This window comes from Cryptomeria japonica, chromosome 3, assembly GCF_030272615.1.
Source record: "Cryptomeria japonica chromosome 3, Sugi_1.0, whole genome shotgun sequence".
Taxonomy (NCBI): Eukaryota; Viridiplantae; Streptophyta; class Pinopsida; order Cupressales; family Cupressaceae; genus Cryptomeria; species Cryptomeria japonica.
In genome coordinates, this window is record NC_081407.1 from 630,693,746 (window position 1) to 630,718,335 (window position 24,590).

General features: G+C 36.8%; 1 protein-coding gene across 6 annotated transcripts in view; it reads left to right on the forward strand.

Annotated features, from left to right (window-relative positions):
- Positions 1-19,479, forward strand: part of LOC131033026 (calcineurin B-like protein 3) — a 107,154-nt gene extending 87,675 nt beyond the window's left edge. The window contains exons 8-9 of one of the 6 annotated variants that reach the window (XM_057964135.2): positions 16,718-16,822; positions 16,950-17,068. In XM_057964135.2, the coding sequence (XP_057820118.1) occupies positions 16,718-16,816 (99 nt within the window). In that variant the 3' untranslated portion in view covers positions 16,817-16,822; positions 16,950-17,068. Of the gene's footprint in view, positions 1-16,253; positions 16,639-16,717; positions 16,823-16,949; positions 17,069-18,341; positions 18,867-19,176 lie in introns of those variants that run through there. The other 5 variants (XM_057964132.2, XM_057964136.2, XM_057964134.2 and 2 more) reach the window with 5 other exon arrangements.
- Positions 19,480-24,590: the final 5,111 nt, after the last annotated feature.

Here is a 24,590-nt window from a genome sequence, read left to right on the forward strand (position 1 = left end):
AATAGAAGAAAAGAGTCAAATTTAATTAATTAAATGATTTATGATTGTCAAATAATTAATTAAATGAGAACCATAGCGTAATTAATAAGATTAATTAGCTAGGAGGGAACACTAATTAATTAAATAATTTGTAAGTATTTAATTAAAGGCACACTTAGGATAGCCAAATTCAATTAACTAAATTAAACAAATATAGGTGTTTACAACTGGCAATATGCTTAAAAAGAATGGATTCCCTGTTTCAGTGCCAAATTGGCCAACGAAAGCTTGGAGCGGCAAAAAGAAAAACAAGAATGCCAACTAGCCAGCCATTGCTTTTTAACATGAAGCCAAAAATAATGAAGTTAAACAACACTTTCTGCGATGCTTACAACATCCACATCGGAAAACATGTCTGTGGTTAATTAGACAGTGTGTTTTGCCCACGGGAAAGTCAAATCGAATTCAACATGGGGTAGTGACTGCTGAACCGAACCCAAACGCGAACCGAATGCGAACTAGGACCCATCTCGAACTAGGTCCTGTATTTGGGCCGAGAGTGCCAAACCCAGTAATTTAGCTTGTTTCCATTCAATTTCTGGTTCATTTCTTGGTCAATTAAAATCAGTCAGTTGTGCTCTCTTGCTAATTAGTATGTGAAGTGTTCATTCTATTTTATGGATCAAATGGTATTGAATTAGTTTTTTTCCTTTGTAGGAGTGTTTTGTAGGTTCATGTCCACAACAAGATCAAGTGGAAAAGATATTCTAAATTTCTACCCTTCCAAGAGAAATTGAATCCTATAGTTGGAGAAGTGAGTTGAGAAACATGGCAAGAGAAGAGGAGTATTTAGATGTTGAAACAAGGTTGTTCAGGATGGAGGTTGACATGATGTTTTTCTCAATCAAAGTAGACTATAAAAATATTGATGGAGGCACTCATGGAGAGGTTGGTGAAGGCATGGCCAAATCCAATGGAGAAGGTGAAGTCTTCAAAGAGTGAAAAGAGTCTACTGAGCAAATCTATATTCCAATTTGAAGTTAAGATTGAGATTCTACTATTCAAAGGAGATGTGGATGTAGAGAACCTTGACCATTGTTTGGCATAGTTGGAGGTATACTTTAGCATGCATGCTCTTACTTCGGAACAAAAGATTAGCAAAGCATGTTTTTTTTTGGTTTGAGAGTCTCTTGTGTTATATGGCATTAAGACTTGTATTAGTGATCAATTTAAGAAAATTTGTTAAGAAATAATTTTACCTATTTGTCAAAGAGGAGAAAATTGTATGGAGTGGCAATCTTTAAAACAGAAAGATGGACAAAGTGATCAAGAATATACTAGTGAATTTAGTTGAGGGGCTGTCCAAATGGGGTTAAATGTGCAAGATTACAAGGTTCTAATGAAATAGTTGGAGGCTTTCATAGCTATCTTCTTGGGCCTATATTGCTTTCTAAACCACTGGACATAGATGAGGCACATGCTTATGATTATCATCCTGAAGTAGATAGTATTCTATCTTCTCCAAAGATTAATGGAGCTAAAGCCAAGACTAATAATGTAAATTGCACCAGCACTAAGAAGAATGTTTATGTTGTGATCATTGTAATAAAGATAGTTATGGAGAATCCGCACATTGGAAGTTGCTGTTAGCAGCAATCAAGGAGGAAGACTGAGAGGGGGGGAGGGGGTGAATCAATCTTCACCAGATCTAGAAAATTAAACTTCAAAACAAGAACTGATAAACTGCAGCAATACTCATATAACCAAATTAACAACACAACACACCACCAAAATTTTTGACGTGGAAAACCCGATTAAGGGAAAAACCATGGTGGGAACCTACCCACAGTAAGATGATACTCTGCAATAGTATGTGAAAATATTACAATGGGGAATGCACATGCATTCAGGCACACTGCCTAGAGCTCACTGCTCAAAAGATATTTGCTCGGAAGGCTACAACCCTCAGGGAAGTCTCACTGACTTACAATATGATTCGGACTACAATCTGGAAGGAATGAACTGCAATGATAGCATCTACAAATGCCTGATGACAGTTCCGGTTAAGCACAATTGTCTTCTCTACAACACTAAACGCACCTCAACACTTCGCTGAATGATATATCCTTGTTCACACATTCATCTCTCTCTGATAATGCAGACACAATACCGACACACAATTTACATAAGCATCTCACCTATATATATACAAATCATCAACCTTGATAACAAGGTCGGCTAAACCCTCAACCCTCAACTTACAATTACAAAAATTACATTGCACGATTGAGGATTGAAGCTAAGGAGGTTTGCAACTAGGGTTTCGCCGACGTGGACCACCCTTCCAAGCTCGACGACAGGGTTCCCTCCTGCAAGTGGAGGAGGTGGTAAGGCCCTCGGTTTTCCCTCCTGCCTGCATTCATTTCTCCCGCATTTATTGTGTTTGGTTTTACTCTGTTACTTGCTTTGTTGTACATGTTGCCCTATGGGTGAGCAATCAATAGGGCCGAGCATTAATTTGATCAAGCCGTCGGTTTCTACGGCCGAGGCCGTTGGATTTAATGGAAAAACCTTTAGAGATGCCATTGTTGGCTCGGCATTGCAGGTTTCAGATGAAGCCAAGTTTATATTGGTAAGTGATTCCGAACCAGGGAGTGATGGCGGTGGAGGAAACCTCGGTAAGGACCCTCCCTCTCCTTTGCCTACCTTGTCCATTTCGCCTAATGAATCGATGGCTAGGGCTATAGATTTAGAAAAAGCTAGATTGCAAGATATTGCTATTTTTTTCGCTGCTACGGACATTGATTGAAGCCTGGCTAGGAAGTTTTTGGATGATTGGATGATAAATGTTTGGATTAATAAATTAGGGCTTAAGTTTTCTTTTTGTAAAATGGTTGAGAGGTTTGTTCATTATTTTCTTTAATGACAATAAATCTCAGGTGGAAATTCTTAAGAAGCAATTTTAGGCCGTGGGGAAAACCACATTTAGGGCTCTTAAATGGTCTTTTGATGCTAACAATGAGGAAATTCTGGCTCTATCAAGCCACCGTTGGATACAAATTAAGAATCTTCCTCCCATTTTTTGGAACTTCCTCATATCGTGGAACCAATTGGCAGAATAATTAGGGTAGACTGCTCGTCGAACCTGGTTCTGGATGCCCGCATTCTTGTTTCCGTTAACCCTAGTGTAGATATTCCTAGGTTTATAGTCATTAATCTTGGAGATGAACAATTTACCTGTCTTGTTGAAACCCTAGGTGGACTTAATACTTGTTTTCTGTGTAGGAGGGGCGGGCACATTAGAAGATCTTGCCCTATTATTAATTCCAAGAAGAGGACTTCTAAAAACCATGCTGATTTTGTTTCTAATTCTGATGATTTCCCTTCCTCTTCGGCCCCCAATCTGGGCAGTGTCTCTTCCTTAGTGGGCAAGCTTGACTCTCTTAAAGATGCTATTAATAGAGTCGTTTTAGGCTTCCCTAGTGAGAAAGATGTAGTACTCCCTTCTATTGATGACTTTGCTATCTTTGGCACCTTCAATGTCAACCCTCCTCCACACTCTGCTGTATCAGAAGCCATTTCGTAGTCGGAGGAATCCAAAGATATGGGCTTCCAGGTGGTAACTAGGAAGGGCAAGCAGTCAAGGAGGAAGAATGCGCAACAGCTCGCGCTGGAAAAATTAGGGTGTGTGGACATGTGCAGAAATGCCCATCCGTGTCACGCATGGAAGAAGATGTTCTTGAAGCTCCGCCTGAGAGTAACTTGTCTGATAAAAATGGTAGGCGGTCTCTAATCAAAACTATCATTAGGAATTTTGAGGGGGTTGATCGGGGTATCTCTGGCTTGGGGAAGATGGAGACAATCGGCCCTCCTCCCGACAATGACCCCATTCTACTGGAATCCAATCAATTTCAAATTCTTGATTCTCAGTCTGGGCTAATTAAGGATTTGATTGATCATGTGGACTCCTGAGAGGAGCGAGATTGCCCTCGCCATTGTCAAGACACTTTTGCTACGATATCTGCCCCCCCTGTGTCTAAAAAGTTGATTGATCCTGACAATGTGGTCTATGAGATCATCCATGCTGACCCTCTGGTTGGCAGGTCAAACCCTAACGATTCCCCCACTCTTGCCAAAGTTGGCATAATTGAGAATGATAACCCGCAGGACCCACAGGATGGCTCCTCGCTGGGCAACCATGAGTTCGAAGTTGAGATAGACTTGGTTTCCAACTACTCGGTCACGAGTGGTGAGGGGGTCCGGGAGAGAGGAGTGTTGGATGAGGAAATTTCTGAAACAGAGGCTAATGCGAGGAGGAAAAGAGGCAGACCTCCAGGAACCAAAAATAAAAACTCTCCGTTGCACAAGAAGTCTAACCGTAAATCTAGCATGCCCAAGTGTTTTAGCAGCTCCCAAGTTGCTAAGGAAGAAAACTAAGCAATTGTTGATTATGAAGTGCATGTCATGGAATGTCCGGGGGTTGGAATCTCTTGATAGGAAATATATTGTCAGAAGAATGCTTAACCAACATAGAGAACTGGACATTGGCATGCTTCAAGAAGCTAAGGCAATCAGTTTTGCATTGGATGTTAGTCTGAATTTTGTCTGGAAAGATGCTCTGAAGTTTTGTACCGAACATGAAAAAAGGGAAAGGGGGAGTAGTGATCCTAGTCAACTCAAAATGGAGAGAAGCAATTGTGTGCTCTGGTGTATCTCCATGTAACAGAGCAGTCTGGGTTTCTGTTAAAAGTGGTGACAACACATTTGGTTTTTGTATAGTCTATGCCCCTAATGATTATAGGGAGAGAGCTAAGTTATGGCAATGGCTTGCTTCCCTACTTGACATCCCATGGATCATAGGAGGAGACTTTAACATGATTGAGCAGCAGGAGGATAAGAGGGGAGGTTTAAAGTGGATTGGAAAGGAGGAGAGAAAATGATATGGGACAGATTGAAAGGAATGAAGAGATTGTATGAACCATTAGAAGGTACAAGATCTTCCCACAAAGGTATTTGGTTTACTTGGTGCAACTACCAAAAAGGACGAAGTAGGATTTATTCTAGATTGGACAGATTTTATGCCAATAAAGACTTCTTTTCCTTTGCTCGTGATTCTAATGCTTGTCTAGTGAGAGTTTGGCCTTCCTCTCTCTCTGACCATCACCCCATTATTGCCCAATTCTCACTCAGAGACGGTTTCAAAGGACAGACAGAGGGCAGTAGCAAATTTATTCCAAACACAAAGTTGTTAGATGATCAGGATGTCCTTGCTGCCCTCCACATTGTCAGGCTTTTTAATAGATGGAACTCTCACTCTAGTTCCCATATTGCTAGATGGAACGCCTCTATGGTCGGTTGGCAAAACGTTCTTAAGACCGTGGGCAAAAAGAAAGCCAAGGATGGGAGACATGTTGAACTTATCCTCACATCCAACTTGCAAGAGGCCGAAGCGAAGATCCAATCTGACCCGAGTAATGTGGTTCTTGCCTAGTCGATGGCTTTGGCTAGAGATAAACATAGGAAGTTGCAACATGATAGATCTTTAGGAGCAAGGGCAAGAGCCAAAATACAATGGCTGCAACAGGGAGATTCAAGTTCTAAATTTTTCTTTAAGTATCTTAAGCAGACGCAAACAAGGGACAAAATTGATAAGTTGTGGATTGAAGATAGAGGGATCTCTAGTGAGGATGGCATCATGGCAAAATTCCTTTCCTTTTACAAGAAGCTCTTCACTACCGAGGACTCACCCATCTCCATCATTGCCCGAGAGAAATGTTTCTCTCTCATCCTTAAGCTCCTTTCACTCGAAGATAACCAGAGGCTAAACCAACCTTTTTCTGTGGAAGAAATCAAAAGTGCCATTAATTCACTACACAATGATAAGGCCCCATGCTCAGATGGGTTATCCATCGAATTCTACAAAGCCAATATCAATTGGATTGCTGGTGGCTTGCTGGAAGTGTATAAGGAAGCAACTGGAAATGGCTCCCTTGGGGCTGAGATTAATAGAGGACTTATTAAATTGCTTCCTAAAGAAGGGGATAAGGCCCTCATAAAAAACTGGAGACCTATCACTCTACTCAACGTCTCATAAAATTCTAGCCAAAATGCTAGCCATCAGATTGGAAAATATTCTTCCTAGGCTTATATGTAGCACTTAGGCTGACTTTATTAAAGGCAGATACATACTTGAAAATCTGATCACTAGTTGGGAGGCAATGGAGTGGGCTAATAGTTCGGGTTAGGAGGCAGCTATGTTTCTTCTTGACTTTGAAAAGGCCTATGATAGGGTTTAGTGGAAGTTCATTATCATGATGCTTGAAGCTTTTGGTTTTCCCGAGGTATTCTGTCACCTTGTCCAAGTCCTACACACGGATGCCCATGCTCAAATTGAAATTACTGGCTCTATTTCACAGGCTTTTCAGCTTAGTAGATCCATTAGGCAAGGTTGTCCTCTTGCCCCTGCCCTTTTTGTTATTGCATATGAAGTGCTATACTACCTATTAAGAGATGACACCTTATCTCCTAGAGTAAAAGGAGTCACTCTATTAGATAACTTTGACTTGCTTGATATTCAATTTGCAGATGATACTGCTCTATTTTAGAACTTGCTGAAAGAAACATGGACTCCTTCTCCCTTAAACTTAAGATCTTTTGTGAAGCATTTGGTGCAAAAATCTCTTAGGCCAAATCAACCTTGCTCAATGGTCGGATCACCCTCCTGATTGGCTTGCTTCCTATGGATTTCAGTGGGGGGGTCTTGACAAGATTGTCAGATACCTCGGGATTCCGTTCTCAGTATCTCCGTGTCTCAAGGATATGTGGAATTGGATCAAAAGCAAGATTGAAAGGAAGCTTAGCAAATGGAATACCCAATATCTTTCACTTGCTGGGAGAGTACAAGTTTGTCAAAAAATCCTCTCTTCATATAGCATTTACTATGCATCGGTATGGATGTTCAGTAACTACCAAATTAATGAGGTTCAAAAAATTATCAGGAATTTTCTATGGTCAAACGGAAAAGGGAATAGAAAAGCTCATTCAATCAAATGGCAATGGTGTTGTATGGAAAAGGCTATCAGAGGTTTGGGGTTGAAGGATCTTAAAGTTCAAGGGATTGCCCTAGCAGCTAAATGGATTTTTCACGCATTGGAAGGAAATGAGCCATGAAAGGTGTTTATTAGGAATAATATTAAGTTGGGTGTTCCCAAGACTACTAAATCCTGGAAATCCCTTCCTCTTAGTGACCTCTTAGCTGGAAATTTCTCTGTCTCTACTGCAGGCTCATTGGTGTTCAAGTCAGTTTGGAAGGCATGGGAGAGTGTTAGGCATAACATATCTAACAATTGGGTCAGCAGGGATGATCTCATTTGTGGGGAAAGGTCTATATGGTGGAATTTATTCCACAATGGTAAACCCCTTGCCCTCACTCAAGGTTGCTCGGCCAGAAGTTGGGCTAACAGAGGTATTTGCTGTTTTAAAGATATTTGGTTAAATGATGATCTAATCTCTTGGGATGATCTCTTCGGTAAGTATCATCTTCCTGCTTCCAATAGGAGAACTTATAATATAAAGTTTAATGCTTGTGTTGCCTTGTAGCTCTGCAAAAGATGTGTAACTATTGAAAACAGGTTTGTTGACCTCTCTTGGTGTGATGGCACTAAGTTATGTAAGTTGAACTCTATCTCAGTTTATAACTCTCTTATGTACAATGATTGCTTTCTCAATCACATTAACTCTCTTTGGTATACTGACTTGATGCCCATCCAATTGGGCAAGCTATTTAAATCAGTATGGAATAGGCCGATTGCTCCCAAAAAGAAGATTTTTTAGATGGCTACTAATTACTGATAAGCTTCCTATCAGATTTGACCATAATAGAGATGTGCTTTGTACCATCTGTAAAGTTATCGAAACTATTAGGCATATTTTTTTTGACTGTATTATTGTTAAGGAAATCTGGCTAATGTTTGGTTTGTCATTCCCATTGCATGTCAATCTTCTTGATATTGCTACTGGTTATATTAAAGGCCTTAAAAAAGACAGCAATTTATTTTGGAATTTGTTATCATGTGAAATTCTTTGGTATATATGGAAGATAAGAAATGAAGATAGATTTCAAGGAAAAGAGAGGGTCCTTACTGAGTCTTTCTGTAGACTCACACATTATTTTGTCTCTTCTCGGGTGGACTTAGTGATCAGGCTGAACAAGGAGAAGTTTCAGAGATTTATGAGTGATGGCCATACTAGGATCTTTGTACATGATCTCTCTCACGGCTACACATGGCATAGGCTCAACGCTGAAGGTACACCCTTTGTTAGTGCCCTAGACGCCCTTTTGGAGGAAATAGGAGGCAATAGAGACCTGATTCTCCAGCAGATGATATACTTAGCCTGGATGAGAGATGACCAGAGTCTGGTCTGGATGGAAGGCTCCATGGGTTGGGTTGCATGGATGTGAACTTTTAGTCATTGTGCATAGTAGCATAATTTTGTATCTAATGAGATGTATAACACTTGTCAGTCCTTCGTAGTTAAGGATCTAGGAGGGTCGAACATTAACAGTCCGTTATAGTAGCATGAGTTTTTGAGGCCGATAAGGCTATAAAACTTTTAGTTTTGTACTTTTGTTTTGTTACTCTATAATCAATATAAAAATAAAATAAATAAAATTACATTGCACGATACAAAGATCGACCACCGGACCAATATTATGATTTACATTACATAGCATGGACCTAATTTGAATTCCCAAACGATCACATCCACCAGAAATCCCGCTAAGACCAACCGCAACATGCTTCACCACTAGAAATATCGCATGACACAAAAATCATCACCGGTTCATAAAAATCACCAAAAATCACACAACGATCAATGCGGATCGCCAAAACAAATAGGACACGACTAGGAAACACCAACAAACATGTTAGAATCATCCGGAACAATTGCACCAACACCACTTTTCAAATCTTCATCGATCAACATCTAGAAGCTCAAGAACACAACTAATCAGCAACTGTCACGAGGAAAGATAACTTGCGGAGCACCAAATCACGAACCATTTGAAAAGAAGATTCACAAGATCATCCAAGACAATATCCCAAAGTCTCAGCACAGGATCTGATCATACCGGAATATACAGTTGCATCTGAAAAATAACCCTCACAAACAAGGTAAGAAGGGTAAAAAATTATATGTGCCTAGAATACATAAATATAGTGTAGTGATTAATAATGGCACAAAGATTAATTGTACTTTATAAGTGGGGACTCAAATCCTTTTTGCACTAATAAGAAAGCTGGTTTGTTGGCAAAAGTAGCATTGTGTAACAACAAAATTAATGTTGAGGTGTTAAGGTTGATGCACTATTTGATTGATGCACAGTTTCAAACTCATGGCTTGGCAAAAATGAGAGATCCAATTTCGACTTGGAATGGGCAACTTTGCAAAAACTTGTTGGCAAAGGTCAACAAATTTAAAATCACAAAACAAAATATACATGCGAAGTACAATTACAAAACATATGAAATGAGTCTATAGAATGTTTGGGAATTGTTTTCTATTATATTTTAATAAAAAAGCTTAAAATATTGCATCAACATGTGAATACAATTGATAATATGATATGAATCACATGATTGAAAATTATCATAAAAAATTACAATTCCATTCAAGTTACAACATTTTACATTTTCTCTTCCCTGAATGCATCCTGCTGATGGTTGGAGTCCTACTCCTTTATTTCAGTTGTGCTGCCAGCTTTTGCCTCAAACTACAAGGGAATGACTCCTTCCCAAGACCATCCTCTTCTTCATTCATAATTATCTCTGATCTGTTGGTGTTGATTTTAGACTTTCAGATCAATATAATACTCAGAAAATAGAAATCTATCTTAACTTCCAGATTAATGTTAATTGCTGTTAGTGTTAGGATTTTCCAGAATTAAGCATAAGTAGAGAAAATGAACAGAATGAACTCGCAACACACAAGTACCCTGGGAAAACCTCCTAGGAGGAAAAACCCAGCAAGAAAGATCCTCGGATCTGATTATGTATTGAGCATAATGTCCTGATTACAGCACTTATCTCTGATTGCTGTCCAAACAGCAAGATCTGAAGGTGATGAAGAGTGATGCCCTAGCTGTTAGATGACCAAGAACCTAATCAGCAGAAGATGACTTCAACAGGCTGAAGCAGCATTATACCCAAATGTCCTTGGAGTTCGTCAAAGAGCATATTCGCCAAGTGTAGAAGGGCAGATCATATTTAGGAGCAGAGCAGATCGCATTTAGGAGCAGAGCAGATCGCATTTGTTGATGATGATTGTAATAATCAATTGAATTTCTTCATCTTGAAGTACACATATATACCTTTCTCTTGGCAGGTCGGCTTGCAATAATATATTAATTATTAACTAACTTTTCCTTAACACGTTTCATTTAGTGAGGCATATTATGAGGCTTGAGTTATAGGGTTGGCCCTATAGGAGAGTGGCGTGTGAGAAGGGCCCAGCCCTAAAGGGTACACGTTACCCTTTCAAGGTAAAAGGGCCTAGCCCTTAAGGGCGGATTCCAATGTTGCCTTAGGCAATTGGAATCCGCTCTTCACCCTAATTAAAACTAACAATTGGCTCCTAATTTTTCTTTTGTTGCGCACTTGTCTACTTGTTTCTCAAATTTAATAATCTCATCTTTTGAAAACATGTGGTTCTCGTTGAGTGTAGTCTAGTTGCTTTGTGGATTAAAGTTGTCCAATTCAGTCAGCTCAGATTAATTGATTTCTCCACCTTTTTTGAGGACAAAGGTTGTATTGCATTAAGACAAGGTCATGGAGTTGCTTTTGTGTCAACTTGTTGTGTTTATTAACATGAATGGAATCAAAGAAACTCCAATTGTGCTCACATCTAGAAACACTACAAGATTGATTCAAAATTTGAAATGCCAACCTTTGAAGATTTAGGATTTTTAGACCCAATTTTTCCACCAAGCAGCTGCAAAATGAAACATTCATAATATTGTAAGTAAGCAATAACTACACACATCGAAGATTTGAAGTGAAGGGAAGGCTGAAATTTTTTTTACTTGGTGCTTGGGGGGTTCTCCCTTAGAGAGCTAGTGGTGAAGCAAAGAGCCTCTTATCAACATGCTTGTATCTCTACAACTCTTCCATAATTAGATCCTTGACCTCAACCTTAGATGTGATATTCCAAATGTATGTTGAAAGGACCAAATTAACTTGTCCATCAGTACCATTGAAGTCCTCTGAGAAGAAAAAAATGGAATTCAAGTAGTATGCCACTACATGAATGGGTTGGAACTTTTTAGATCTCCCTATAATTATTTTGGATGGCTTGTTTGGCCTTTTCCATGACTTCATACAAGTAGCCTATTGGATTTTGCTTCCCATTGATGCAATTGTAGTCCCAATGAAGGGACGCCTTAGACCACACAACTGTCAAAGTTAAGACATCAAATTACTTAATTAATGTCAAATTAGGAAAAGACAATAATTTAAGAAACTACAAAGATCCTATTACACCTTTAAATCCTATATTGTGCAAAGGGATGAGTAGTTGGCTTGTGGTTACCATAACTCTTAATTATGTTATATGATCATTAATATAGTTTTATATAGGGAGTTAAGTTTGCTTGGGTTGGCATCCATGACATAATTAGGTATATATAGGAGTTAAAGGTTAGGATATTAACATCAAATTACGAATTGTGTTCTTATTGGAGACGTTTGGAGGTTTGCCCCTTCAAAGCGGCTTGTTATTCTCAATTAGTATCATGTATTTTTTCATACCATATTATTCTCTTGTGCAATGTTTTTCCTTACAAGTGTTATAAAATCATGACCTAGGCAATAAGGGGAAGAATCAAGGCTTCTTTTTTTTTCTTTTTTGACTCGAGGTCAAATTGGAAACATATTGTGCAAACTCCAACCATTGCACAAAGATATGCTTTTGTGCAAGGCTTCAAATCTTTATTGCAATTACACTGCACTACTAGATGCAAGCAAGCAAGCCACTTATTCTTGTAGTCTATTTTTAGGTGATGTGAATTGCTTGTGCACGTGGATGGTCCATTGTCATACAACTTGCGTAATTGAAATGATTCATGGGTTTCCACTCATGCGCATTGCACTAGTTATGCCATTGATTTGCCAAACTCAGTTCTAAAGATGCACTCAACCATGTTGCATCTTCAACAACATGACCCTTACATCTGACTTTACATCTGACTAGATATTTGTTGTATTCATTCCTACGTGTCTTCTTGACTCTAGTATCAATCATTTGCTCGATCTCCTCTTGCATTTTCTTTGGCAATTCTTGTCTCTAATCCACCTCTCTACAATCTGCGTTGTGATTTTCATTATGTTCTTTCTCAATGTAAGCTTAGAGGTCAGTGATATTGAAGATATGATATATCTATTCCTTTTGGTACTCTATTTTGTATGCATTGTTTACAAAATTTGTACAATACCTCCTATGGTCCAATTTTCCAACATCTCAACTTGTTATATGTTCCTTTTGGGAACCTTTGTTTGCACAGGTGCACCAAGACCATGTTACCAACTTGAAATTCCTGCCTTTATACATCTGCACTTTGCTTATATTGCACGTTACTCATCTCCAATTATATGCAAACTTGTTTGTGCACATTGTGTATGTTTTTTGCGAAATCTTGTACTTCGATGCTCCTTTCTTCACACTTGGAACATTGTATAATTTTGCAACACTCCTTGGACTTTGCTATAAACAATTTGGAGTGGTTTTCTTCCAATATGATCATAGAGTTATTATATGTTGATTCCACTTGTTCCAAGAATGACTCCTGTAGTCTAGGTTTCTTTCCTACTCGATATATTAATATGTTCTTAAAGCTTTTGCTGGCTACATTGGTTAAATCATGAGGATGATACTTGAACTAGCCTGGAATAGCACTTGTTAGGATTGTTTTATAAATAAATGGAAAACACAATGAAATAGCGGACCTTGTGAGGGGGAGACCTTGAATGATAAAAAAATATTGTAATGAATTCAATATTCAAAATTATGATGGTTTAGGAGAGCTTTACCCTTCCTTATTCATGAGCATAACTATGGAGAGACACGTTTCATCAAAATTATGTCAACCTAAGGAAAGAACTAAAATTCATATTAAGGTTAAGCATGGTTAAGCATGCCTTAAGTGCTCAGCTTATTTACAATTAAGAATACAAAATAGTAGGGTCATAACACGAATGTAGTTAAATAGATCGATTTTTAGTGTTTGGGTTCTTATAGTGCATATGCCCTTTTTTGTTGTGTTTGGACATCTTTTCTATGCATAAATGATTTTTTGATGAGAGTATGCTCCACAAACTTGTTTGCATGTACTAGGTGGGTTTGAGTGCAAGTTTGTTAATCATTTGATTAACTCACAAGTACTCATGAAAGAAGCTAGTAGTGGCAACTATTGAAACTATAGATTCATTTTTTCAAACTGACTTTTAAGTTTTTCCCAAGATTTGGTCTGCAAAACTAGCCTTGTAGCTTATCAACACCACTAGTCATGTGTCAGGTTTGATCAAAATAGTGCTAATGTGTTATTAGTTAACAATTTAGAATGAAGTTATTTGTTGGTTCCAAGTTTTTTGATGAAAAGGTTGTAGAATTGTATTCCTTTGGATGTTTGTGTTGTTCTTGATGGCACCTATATGTGTGATCTCAAGGATATAGTTTTAGGAGAGCAAACAAGTATTGTCACTTTGTTCTTTGTGGTGAAATTGCACACACACATGCATGCACACACACTCATGCACACACACACACTCATGCACACACACATGAACGTGCAAGTGCATGTGCACACACCCACATGTACACATGAGCATGCACCCACATGCACACACATTATTTTAAATCTGTTATGAAATTTCAGATTTTTCAGTTTTTCCCCTTTAGCTAAGATTTTGGATTGCTGAGCTTGGTAACTATGCTTCTTTTCTTGCATCTGGTCTTATTTTACGGTTTTTTATTTATTTTAATTGTATTTGGTAGCCATAATAGAAAAGCATTAAATTTGAAAGCTAGGTATTCAATTCCCATGATTCTCTTCATTTAGGTGAGTGTGCTATTGGTTTTCTCGTATTCAAGAAATCTCTAACAAAAGAGAATTGAAACCTAATCTATATTTAAGGCTTAGCGTGCTCTCCATTATTGACAAAATATACACCTTTTATTGCAGCCTTTGTGTACATTTATCCTCCAAGTTGAAAAAAAGTATTTAAATGAGCTCTCAAATCCATTACAGTTCACTTGTTAAATAGGGATTATTACCTGACCATGATTTTTAAAATTCTGTCCATGCCAAGTGTCATTCTTGATAATTTGCTGAAAGTTTTTTTATTTTTCCATTAGCTCATTCAAATTTGTTATTTTTATAGTTCTAATCATGATTTTGCATACTTTTTGTTCCTGGGGTATGGCGGTCTCTCTTGGCATATCCTCATAGAATCTGTATCATTTAGCTTCTATTCAACCAGGTGTTAACCTAGAGGTTGTGCTCTCTCTGAGTGACGTTAGGACATTTCTGAATCTGACACTTTTTCACTCAAAGAAAAATGAACAAAATTAAAGAAATATATTCTGTAATGACCTCTCCATAATGTTGTCTTTGCTTCATGTGGCCAAAAAGGTGGCTTTAATACCATTCTTATGTTTGCAACTGAAACCTGCTGTTATAGCTGTAGAGTCTTCTGCACCCAAAATTTGAAATCTAGCATCTTGGCTCAATCTGAATGCTGAAATTTGCTGTCAACAGGAACTATGTGTTTATCTGAGCTTTGGGGAAGGGGACTGGATTTTGGGGACAGCAAAAATAAATCATATTTTGTGACCATGGAAGATGGCAAAAAAAAATATATATATAAAAATTAATATTGGAAATTTGAAAATGCAAATTAATTAAGGATACCTAACAAGAACTTAAACAATCTAAAGCAAGCTGAATATTAAAATATGACTACGAAAAATATAAGCATGAGCGCACAAAAAGCAACTCTTGAAACTGCTCTACGATGGAAAGGGAGCAAGTGCATAGGTGAGTGAGTCAATGTCAGTCTTAAATGGGATATGAATTTACAAATTTATGAATGATCTCTTCTTGTGGGTGGTCTCCCACACTTTAGCAGTGGGCTCTCTTGTAGAACAAGGCTCTTAGCTAGCATTCAAATCCATCACAAATAAAATGATATCATGAGTTTGCTTTCCATTCAACAGGCACCCGAATTATATTAATGGCTCCATGTTTTATTCCTTGCTTTTAACCAGCGGTGCCCTCCAGTCTAAGTTCTTACTTTTGTAAAGAAGAATGGATGCCCAAAAGTTCATGTTTATCATTGCTTTTGTCAATGTATTTTGATTCAACTGTAGTTTGTTTGAGGAAGCAAAAATGTTGTTGTTGTTCAAGAATAACCTTTGCAAAGATCACAGAATCTGTCAGATATGTGGAACAAGTCTTCCCCGTTCTCATGGAATGGACTGGATCGCATGAGACAAATTCAATCAGGTGTCTGCTTTCTTTTTAGCTTTGCTAAATCTGGGACGCTACCTAGAATCCTCACTCTCCTCTTTTGTCTGCCAGAGAAGGATCGATCTGTCATAATAAACTTTTGGGAAGACTTACACATCTTTTTATTATTTATTGTTGCTTAAAAGTTGAAGCAGGGGGGTTGGGGGAAGTGCTTGGGCATTCCCCACTTGTAGCAAACAATATGATGTCTTAACTCTTAAGGACATTCCAGTTTTGATAAGGGAGATTCAGGGAGAGTGTGGGCATCCTGTCGCTCCCTTATAATGATCGTGTGCATCTCTGATGGATGTCTAGGTCCTCGGGACATTTACCCAGGGAACACCACTGTCAAGTGCTGAAATCTATTGAACAAATTCTGAAAACAGCTCCAACATAGAAAGTAAAAGCTGAAATGGTAAGTTCGATATGTTCTTGTATTTCTGTCCTGAATATAATCAGAATTTTTTGAAAATGGATCTTAACTTTTCAAAAAGAAAGATGAAACATTAACAGAATAAATGTAACCCTAATGATTTTTTTTGTTATTGCAACATTGCCACTTCAACTGTATATGTGGCGACAGGAAAATTTCTTGAGAGGTCAAACTGTCAACCATCCACTTTTTGCAGAACATATTGTTTGACATTTGTTTACAAATTACAATGCATGATTAAAATGATTAGTTGTAAACTAATTAACCTTTTCTTTCCAGGGAGGTAGGGGCACTTATTTCTGTGAGGTTATTCACAAACCAAGGCATAAAATGGCTCAAGATTTCAACAAAATTGTGACACAAAATCCAAAGCATAGACAAGCTAGACATTGTAATAAAATTCTCAGATGCCAATGGGTGTATGAAACCCCTCTTATGCATGTGTTCCCATATTGGAACTGTTTTTCTATTTACCTCATTAAATTCAACAAGATGTACAATCCTATCCCATTCCTGATTTGATTCTGTGATTTCCACTTTTTTGAACACACACCTTCACTATTGGGCCAACTTAGGCCAATGTCGATGGAGTACTCATTATACATTAGGCTTAAAATATAGGCGTCAATGGGCACCTGGTTCTTGAGCCTGTAAAATAACAGAACATGTCATTAAGAGTTTTATTTTCTCTGAGGAGATTGATCTTAGATGTAAATCTTTTGTATTGTTTCAATCTGATATAGGATCATTGCACAAGCCCGTTGATATTTTTGGTCTGGATTTTGATATCTGACAGAGCTTCATGTTTCTGCTGTATCCGTCACATGACTTTTCAAGCTTGAAGATCTGTATGTGCACATATATTTACTGATTGCTTGATGTTGAGTTTTATGAATGTGATGGTATTATCTACAGCATCATGCTTTTGATAAGAGGAGTTAAAAGAGCTTCTAAAGACTGGTTTTGACGTTGCAGACCTTTGAGGAGGCAGACACAAAACATGATGGAAAGATAGATAAGGAAGAGTGGAGGAGTCTTGTTCTGCGACATCCTTCGCTGCTAAAAAATATGACTCTTCAATATCTGAAGTAAATATGATTTTTGCCTATTTTTAGTTAATTAAATAATATTCTCGTGTTTTAGTGCAATAATACTGACAACAACATATTAAATTTCATATTTGTAGTCTATTATAGAATGGGAACATTCCTGGGCATGTTGTCTACATACAGTATGAACAAAATGCAAATGATGATTGAAATGTTTCCGGAAAAATGCAAATAGATGAACTGTCAGGTGTCCACTAACGAGAACTATATGAAAATATAGTAGATACAATTTGATCATATTGCAGGTACAACATTTGATAAATTTCAAGGTCCAATGATGAGAGGATTTTGCACAAAATTTGAACTGAGATTGTTTGATGGCAAGCAAAGTAGGATATAGAGGATTAAGGAACCAACAGGTAGACCATCATATATTATGGATGTAGGATTTTTTGAAGTTGAATATGGAGGAGTTTGGCATTGTAAAATAGACTGCGATATGGTCAACAAAATGTAGTTTTTGAACTAGCTTAGGTTCCTGAATTAGTATGAAAGGTAGTGGTTGGACAAACTTAGCTTCCTTAACCCTATTCTTTTCACTTATTTGTTACCCTTTTCTAAAGGCAACTGCCTGTTGGGGTAAGTCTCACTGCTTTTTCCAGGGTATTAGTCATGCATTGGGTTCTTTGATTACATGCCATCCGAGTGAAGGGGAAACAGAGGAGAAATCATTCAACCAAAGAACCCTTCATAAAAGGTTTCACAGGCTCCATGGCTTGAAAGCAGTTGATGCTCTAATTGGATGACCAGTCTGCTGGAGTGTTTTTGTTTCACAGAGATTTTAATTGAATGGTGCTTTGATAAATATATTCTCAAAGAAGGCCCCCTTTATGCACTACTATTAATTATCCCCTTCACTAATTGCTTTTACCATCACGAAGGAATTTCCTGCTGAAGTTTATTGAAGCTCAATGTTTGTTAAAACTTTAAGCCTAGGTACTAGACCATCATCCTCTTGATATTATTAATCTTGATCCTAACATCTACTACTGAATAGCCTAAAATCAATACAGTTTTCTTTCTCAAAATGATACATAGCTCTTGCTTGCCCTAGATGCACTTAGGAGTGGCTTCAAAATCTAATTTTGTCATTTTAGGCATAAGAGGCTTTCAAATATCATTTAAAATGTTTTGCTTGATTTATTTCCTCATCCTTAAGTAGGGAAGTTCTTTTCTAAATCACACATTGACATCTCAACACCAAGCAATAGATCAAAGAAGCTGAACTATTTTACCTAAAAATCTTTTTGTGTCCCAGAGAACTCTTTGATTCTTTCAAGCTATACAGACCAAACAACATTAAAGCCTGGAGATTGGTGCCATGGGCTGGCAACATGTTTTAAAGATGATCTGTGTGCCCTTGGTGGACAGACGAGAAAGAAATGCCTTCTTGCTGAAGGGAAAACACTATGCTAGGCAGAGACTCCCTTGATGTTTCATGTCTTGCAAACAAACTAGAAAAATAGCTTTTTTGTTTGCCGTTTGTTTTTCTTTTAAAACAGAAATTTGGATATAGCATAGATGGTTATACCAAAATATTGAAAGAAGCTTCATGTCAGAAATATCCTATAAAGGATGAAGCCTTTGTTGACTGCTGCAATAAACAAAAAAATAACCTTTAGTTTTGCCCTTTTCAACAATCTGAATAGTCGAGATAGTTCTGTTCTTAACAGATTTTTTTTGGAAGATGATTCCTATGTGAAATATGCAATTGAATTGTAAGGTCCTTATTGTAGCTACTAGATATATAATGAAGAGAAGCAGACATAGATGCAAACTTTTACTTTTCTTTTCTTTAGTTGGAGATGTCTCGAGTAAGTAGGGGTCGTTCCTGAAAAATAGGTTGTAAGGCAGCATCTGAGAATTAACTTTTTTTTATAAATGCTTGCCAACGAGTCCTGCTGTATAAATGGTTTGAGAAAGTCTTCAGGTATCTTTTTTTACGTTATTGTTTTACTATGTTTATAATGAGTGTGTCTATATAGTTTTAAACATTCCCTTTCTATTTTCATTTTATCAAATAATTTCTTATTTTTGGTCTCGCCAAAATGTCTATCTGAGCCATTCTAATTGAGCAAGCTGATTTGTTTCAGGGACATTACAACAACATTTCCAAGCTTTGTTTTCCATTCACAGGTGGATGACACGTGAATAAGTCCTACAAATCTATCATCGGAGCAATTAACGACATAATTTTTAGTATTTAGCAGGATTTGCCTAAAATAATTGTGCTATCTAGAGCAACTGAATATGTCACAGGATTTGCCTCAAATAATTGTGCTATATAGAGCACCTATTATGGAAGTTGCCTATAGCTATATGTGGAATTCATTTATAATATGTATTAGGGACGATCTTGTTTTTTGCACACATAAATGGTTGCTTTTATTTTTACATATGCTTTTTGCCCTAGTTAAAAAACATAGACTAAAAAAACTCAGCAAGCCAAAATTTCAACTCAAGACTTGAGACGTGAAACTTTGCATATAAAAAAAATACATAAATTTGTAAAATAGACTTAAATAACATGCAAAATATTGGATTTAGTAGAAGGCATACGTAGTTTTCTTAATAGTTTTAAACCCAAAAAGGAATACAAATCTATAAATTTTACTAATTTTTTTTTTGACTAAAGCTTCCTTGTGGTGTTGCCTTTGTTTTGGATAGTAAAGACTGCTTGGGAGCAATATCACAATCAACAGTCAACCATGTCTTGATCATCATCCAATGCAGACCCTCCTTATGGTTTTACATCCGCGTCAAATTCAGTTTGTTTTTTTAACTTTCCTATTAAAATCAGCAACCTTTCTTTTTAAAAACATTGGCTCCGCATCTTTGGCATTCTTGTTTTGAATATTAATTGATGTCATCCAAGTCAATTTATCATGAGTCTGATTTTCCTCCTTTTTGACGTGAAGACGAGGGTTATACAACATAAATGATACCGTTCAAGTTCTTTTGGGTCAAATTATGGCACATTATGTGAATAACTTCAAATATGTTCTAATCACGCTCACTCCTAGAAGTGTCGGTGTGTGATAATTAGAGTGATTGCAGGAGGGTATGTAGCGCATTGAGTCTATAAAAAGTTTCCAAAGATCTGGTTATATTGAATTAGTGTCGATTCTGAATAATATAATTGTGAGCACCTTTTGGGTTGCGAGTTTTCTTGAGAGGGTTTAACACATAATTTGTGTTTGTGGAATCTTGTGGATGGACATTGTTGCATTTATTTATGTATATGATATGTGATAGAGGTTGCTTGCGTTGTTGATTGTTAATTGAATACATAATTTTGGTGTTTTTTTTCATCATTCCAGTTTATTGGCCATCTACAAGGGTTAAAGCATAAGATCGCGTATTTAGTTAACAATGAACAACACTTGCACAATCTATTTCATAGCATCTATAGAAGTATATGGAATAGTACCTGTCTGAAAGAATATACAACGATTTTCAAGTGGAAAACAATTTTAGGATAAACTCTTTACCTAAAAAATGCTAACAATTGTATTATTCATAATCAAAGATGGTTCAACACAAGATCTTTGGGATTCTTCTAGATAGTCTCAATCTACAACATACTTTTCTTCTATAGTTAACTTATTACACACCAACAATGTATCAGTGCCTTCAAAAGTGATCAAGTTTGTAACCTTGGCACATTCACACAAACTAACATATGGACATATTCATGGAAAACCCAATCGTCAAACTATTTAACCAACTCATGGAACACTAAGAGTTGTGTAATTATATTCCATCCATACATGATATTAGCATATCACAAATTACACTAAGCATGACACCTAGAGATAATCATCTCGTATACTTTGTCACTATTGTATGTTATGAATCCATATTTATAACCATAGCATTGTTAGCATAATACGTGCTTGTAGTAAGATTGCCACTACCAATACCATGCTTATGTAGTTTGTACCAACATAACACTCCTTTCGATCGTATGCGGTATCTAGTGCCATCTTCCAAGCATTATGCTCTTAGTGCAAGAACCCTAGTATTGTCTCATGGGCTCTTGTATCATTATTCATGCTTTAGCAATGTAAAATACGTATATAGTTGTGAGTTCTTCAAATGGATTTGATTGCTACTACAAAATCATTACATATGAAGCAACATACATGACGTGCCATAACACTTGGCAAAATCAATAACATATCTAAATTGCTATACTTCCTGTACTATGACACTGGTAACTTTATTGTATATCATTGCAATTGGGTATGGAGAAAAACTCTTACTACAAGGACTTTCTACAGTTTAATAATACACAAGTTCAAACAAAAACCATAAAGCACAAAATTAAGATAAAGGATTTGAAGATTGGTGTCATTGCACCATTAAATGCTCGCCCATAGGAAGCAAGGACAACCTTTTTAACTGTGTGACTTAGTTGACTATGATTGCTCTTCTACTACCTAGGAGACTACAATTTCTCCTACTTGTTGGTCGAGTCATTCTCTTTCAAATTTATAGTTTTGAGAAAAACAATCTTCCCAATATTATAAATATACAATTTGTTCAAAACTATTGTTAAGATTTTTATTAGACATCACCCTCTATATGTTTGTAGAGGTTATCAATAAAAGCCTCGTCAACCTAACCTAAATGGATAAGAAAAGCTTAGGATTCAAGTCATATATCATTTCATATATGTGTTGGTGAAGTTGCTCATTGCACTTTGATCATTTATGCATCAAACATGCTTATATTTCTTTGTTGGACTTGTAGTAATGTTGGATAGCCTTATTGGCATTGTGCATGACCTTAAGACAATATGTTGGGGCTTTTCCCCCTTCCACCAAGCTTAGAACATCAACCAATGGTTGTGGGATCTAAATGAATTAGCATGTATTTTTAAAGCAATAGCTAATAAAAAATTAAACAAAAATAAATTAATAGTAATGAGAAAAACAAATAATGGAGTTGATTGCTTTCATTAACAATAGTTTTCACGGCCTTTATTGCTTCAACTCTTTCAATATTGATACTCAACCCACTTAGTATTCACAAACATTAGCTTAAAATATGTTATTGAACTTAAATGCTTTGTAAGGTGATGAACTCAGTGGAGAATTATGTGGCTCCTAATTGTATGAGCTTTTTTGTGTTGGCGTGTTATCTCATTTGGTTAAGTACCCAAGGGTGGTGGTGGATGCACTTAATGATGTTCCTCACCTCTTTTAACATGGTTCTCACTTATTCTAATTTGGCTATATTTTCAAGTTGACCAACACAAAGGGTGCCTCTTCTCAAGAAGTCTCTATACTGCTATTGAATATGTCTACCTATTGCTAAATATAGTGTTACATTTTGGTCACTATTTCAACAATATCTTCCATACCTAGTTTCATGATCACCTTGTTGATTTTGGTCACAATTTCAACAATATTTTTCATACCTAGTTTCATGATTACCTTGTTAATTATTTTGTCATTGATGTCAAAGGTTTGTTGAAAAAAGAATTGGAATGAAATACTAGTCAAGGTGCTGATTATTCATCAAATGTTTTTCAGCTACTTGGTTGTGTGCTTGAGCTACTTGGTTGTTTGGTTGAGCTACTCGGCTACTTGGTTTAGCTACTTGGTTGCTTGGTTGAGCTACTTGGGCATGTGCTCAAGCTGCTTGGTTGTCTACTTAAGTTGGTTGCTAGTCCACTTCACCAACTTAGTCAACTTATCTACTATGGCAACTTTTGAATGTTGACTTTTAAAGGCATGCCAATTCACCTTTTTATGGGCCGCAATAGCTTGGAAATGGTGGGTTTGCAGTGGTAGATTCTTTTGTCAGATTTTATCTTTTCTTAGGTGTGATGGCTTGCGATTTGTAATGCCTTGGAGGGGTGACTTCAAACTTTTATATCGCCTTTATGAACTAACTGACAACGAATTTTTTCTTGATAAACATTGTGGATGGAGGTTTACAATTTATTTGTTATTTTTGTTTAAGATGTGTTAGTCTGTTATAGGGTTGTTATGTTTGGCAAGTCTTTTTTGGAGGAAGATATAGCATTCGTTATTAAAAAAACGTTGGAATCACATCGCTTTTTTGATTATGTGATGGAAAAACATTTTTGATAGAAGATATTTTTGGGGGAGGTTTTTTTTTCGGATACTTGTGTGTGGTATTCACTTTTGATTTAAGTGGCTTTTTTTATCTATATTGTTTTTGAGACTATCGTTGCTCTAATTTTTCTGATTCACTTGGTGAGACGACTTTGAAGATAAATATATGATATGTGGGTGTAGCTAGTTGAAGCAAGCTTTGAATTTATGGGAATTTATTCAAGGAGATAACCCCTATTGTCTTAGCACCCAGGTTGCTGCAACAATTTTTTGAGTTATTCTTTGGTCTATGATTTCATGGCATTGGGTTTCATTTGGTCGGATTGATTTAAACACAAAGGGTCATAGTTCTGATTTTCAGATTGGTGAAGTTTGCAACACCTATGTAATTAAATGAAGACAAGCTGAATTCACATGGAAATTCTTGAATTGTTAAATGACATTTTTTAGAGAACACACTTCTAGTTTGATATCTATTATAAAAAGTTGAAGGAAGTTGGTGCTTCGAGGAGAGTTGGTGCTCACTTATGTATTGACAAGTTGGTGCTTGGTAATTGAAAGCTATTGATGTGTCGTGGTTTTTTACTTGAAAGGGTTTTCCATGTGAAATTCGACATTTGCATTTTGATGTTTTCTCTCTCTATGTTTTATGTGGTTTTGTGCATTTAAAAGTTTAAATTATTGAATCATCCCCCCACCCCCTTAGTATTTTTTGTCTGCTTCTCAATTGGTATTAGAGCAGGGTTCCTTCAAAAATAGAGCTTAAATGCTTGGAGGTTGATCCTTTTATCACACATGAGTTCTCTTGAAGGTCTTGCTACGAATTGAGCACCTTTATTTGATGGCTACAACTATGCATTGTGGCGTGTTCAGATGCATACTTATCTAATGTCTTTTAGTTTTGATGTTTGGAAAAGTGTGGTGTTTGGTTACACAATTCCTTCAGTTCCTCTAATTGATGCAGGTGGGAAGAAGGATTTTGAAAACAATGCAAATGCCATGAATGCAATCTTATGTGGTCTGTTAGAGACAAAATTTGTGTGAGTCATGCATTGTGATACAACTCATGACATTTGCGGGAAACTTTAGAAAGCATATGAAGGAGATGACAAGGTTAAGAAAGTAAAACTTCAAACTCATAAAAGAAATTTTGAAAGTCTCAAGATGCAGGAAGAGGAAAATGTTGTTGCTTATTTTCTACGAGTAGATGAAGTTATTAACTCTATTAAGGGTTTAGGAGAAAAAGTTGAGGAGTCTACTATAGTTTAGAAAATTTTAAGGTCTATTCCTTTGTGAATTGATACAAAGGTTTCAACGATTGAAGAGATGACAAAACTTGACAAGTTGATGGTTGATTGATAAGCTTCATGGCATTCTAACATCCTATGAGATGAGAACAAACTCTAATTCTTTATTCA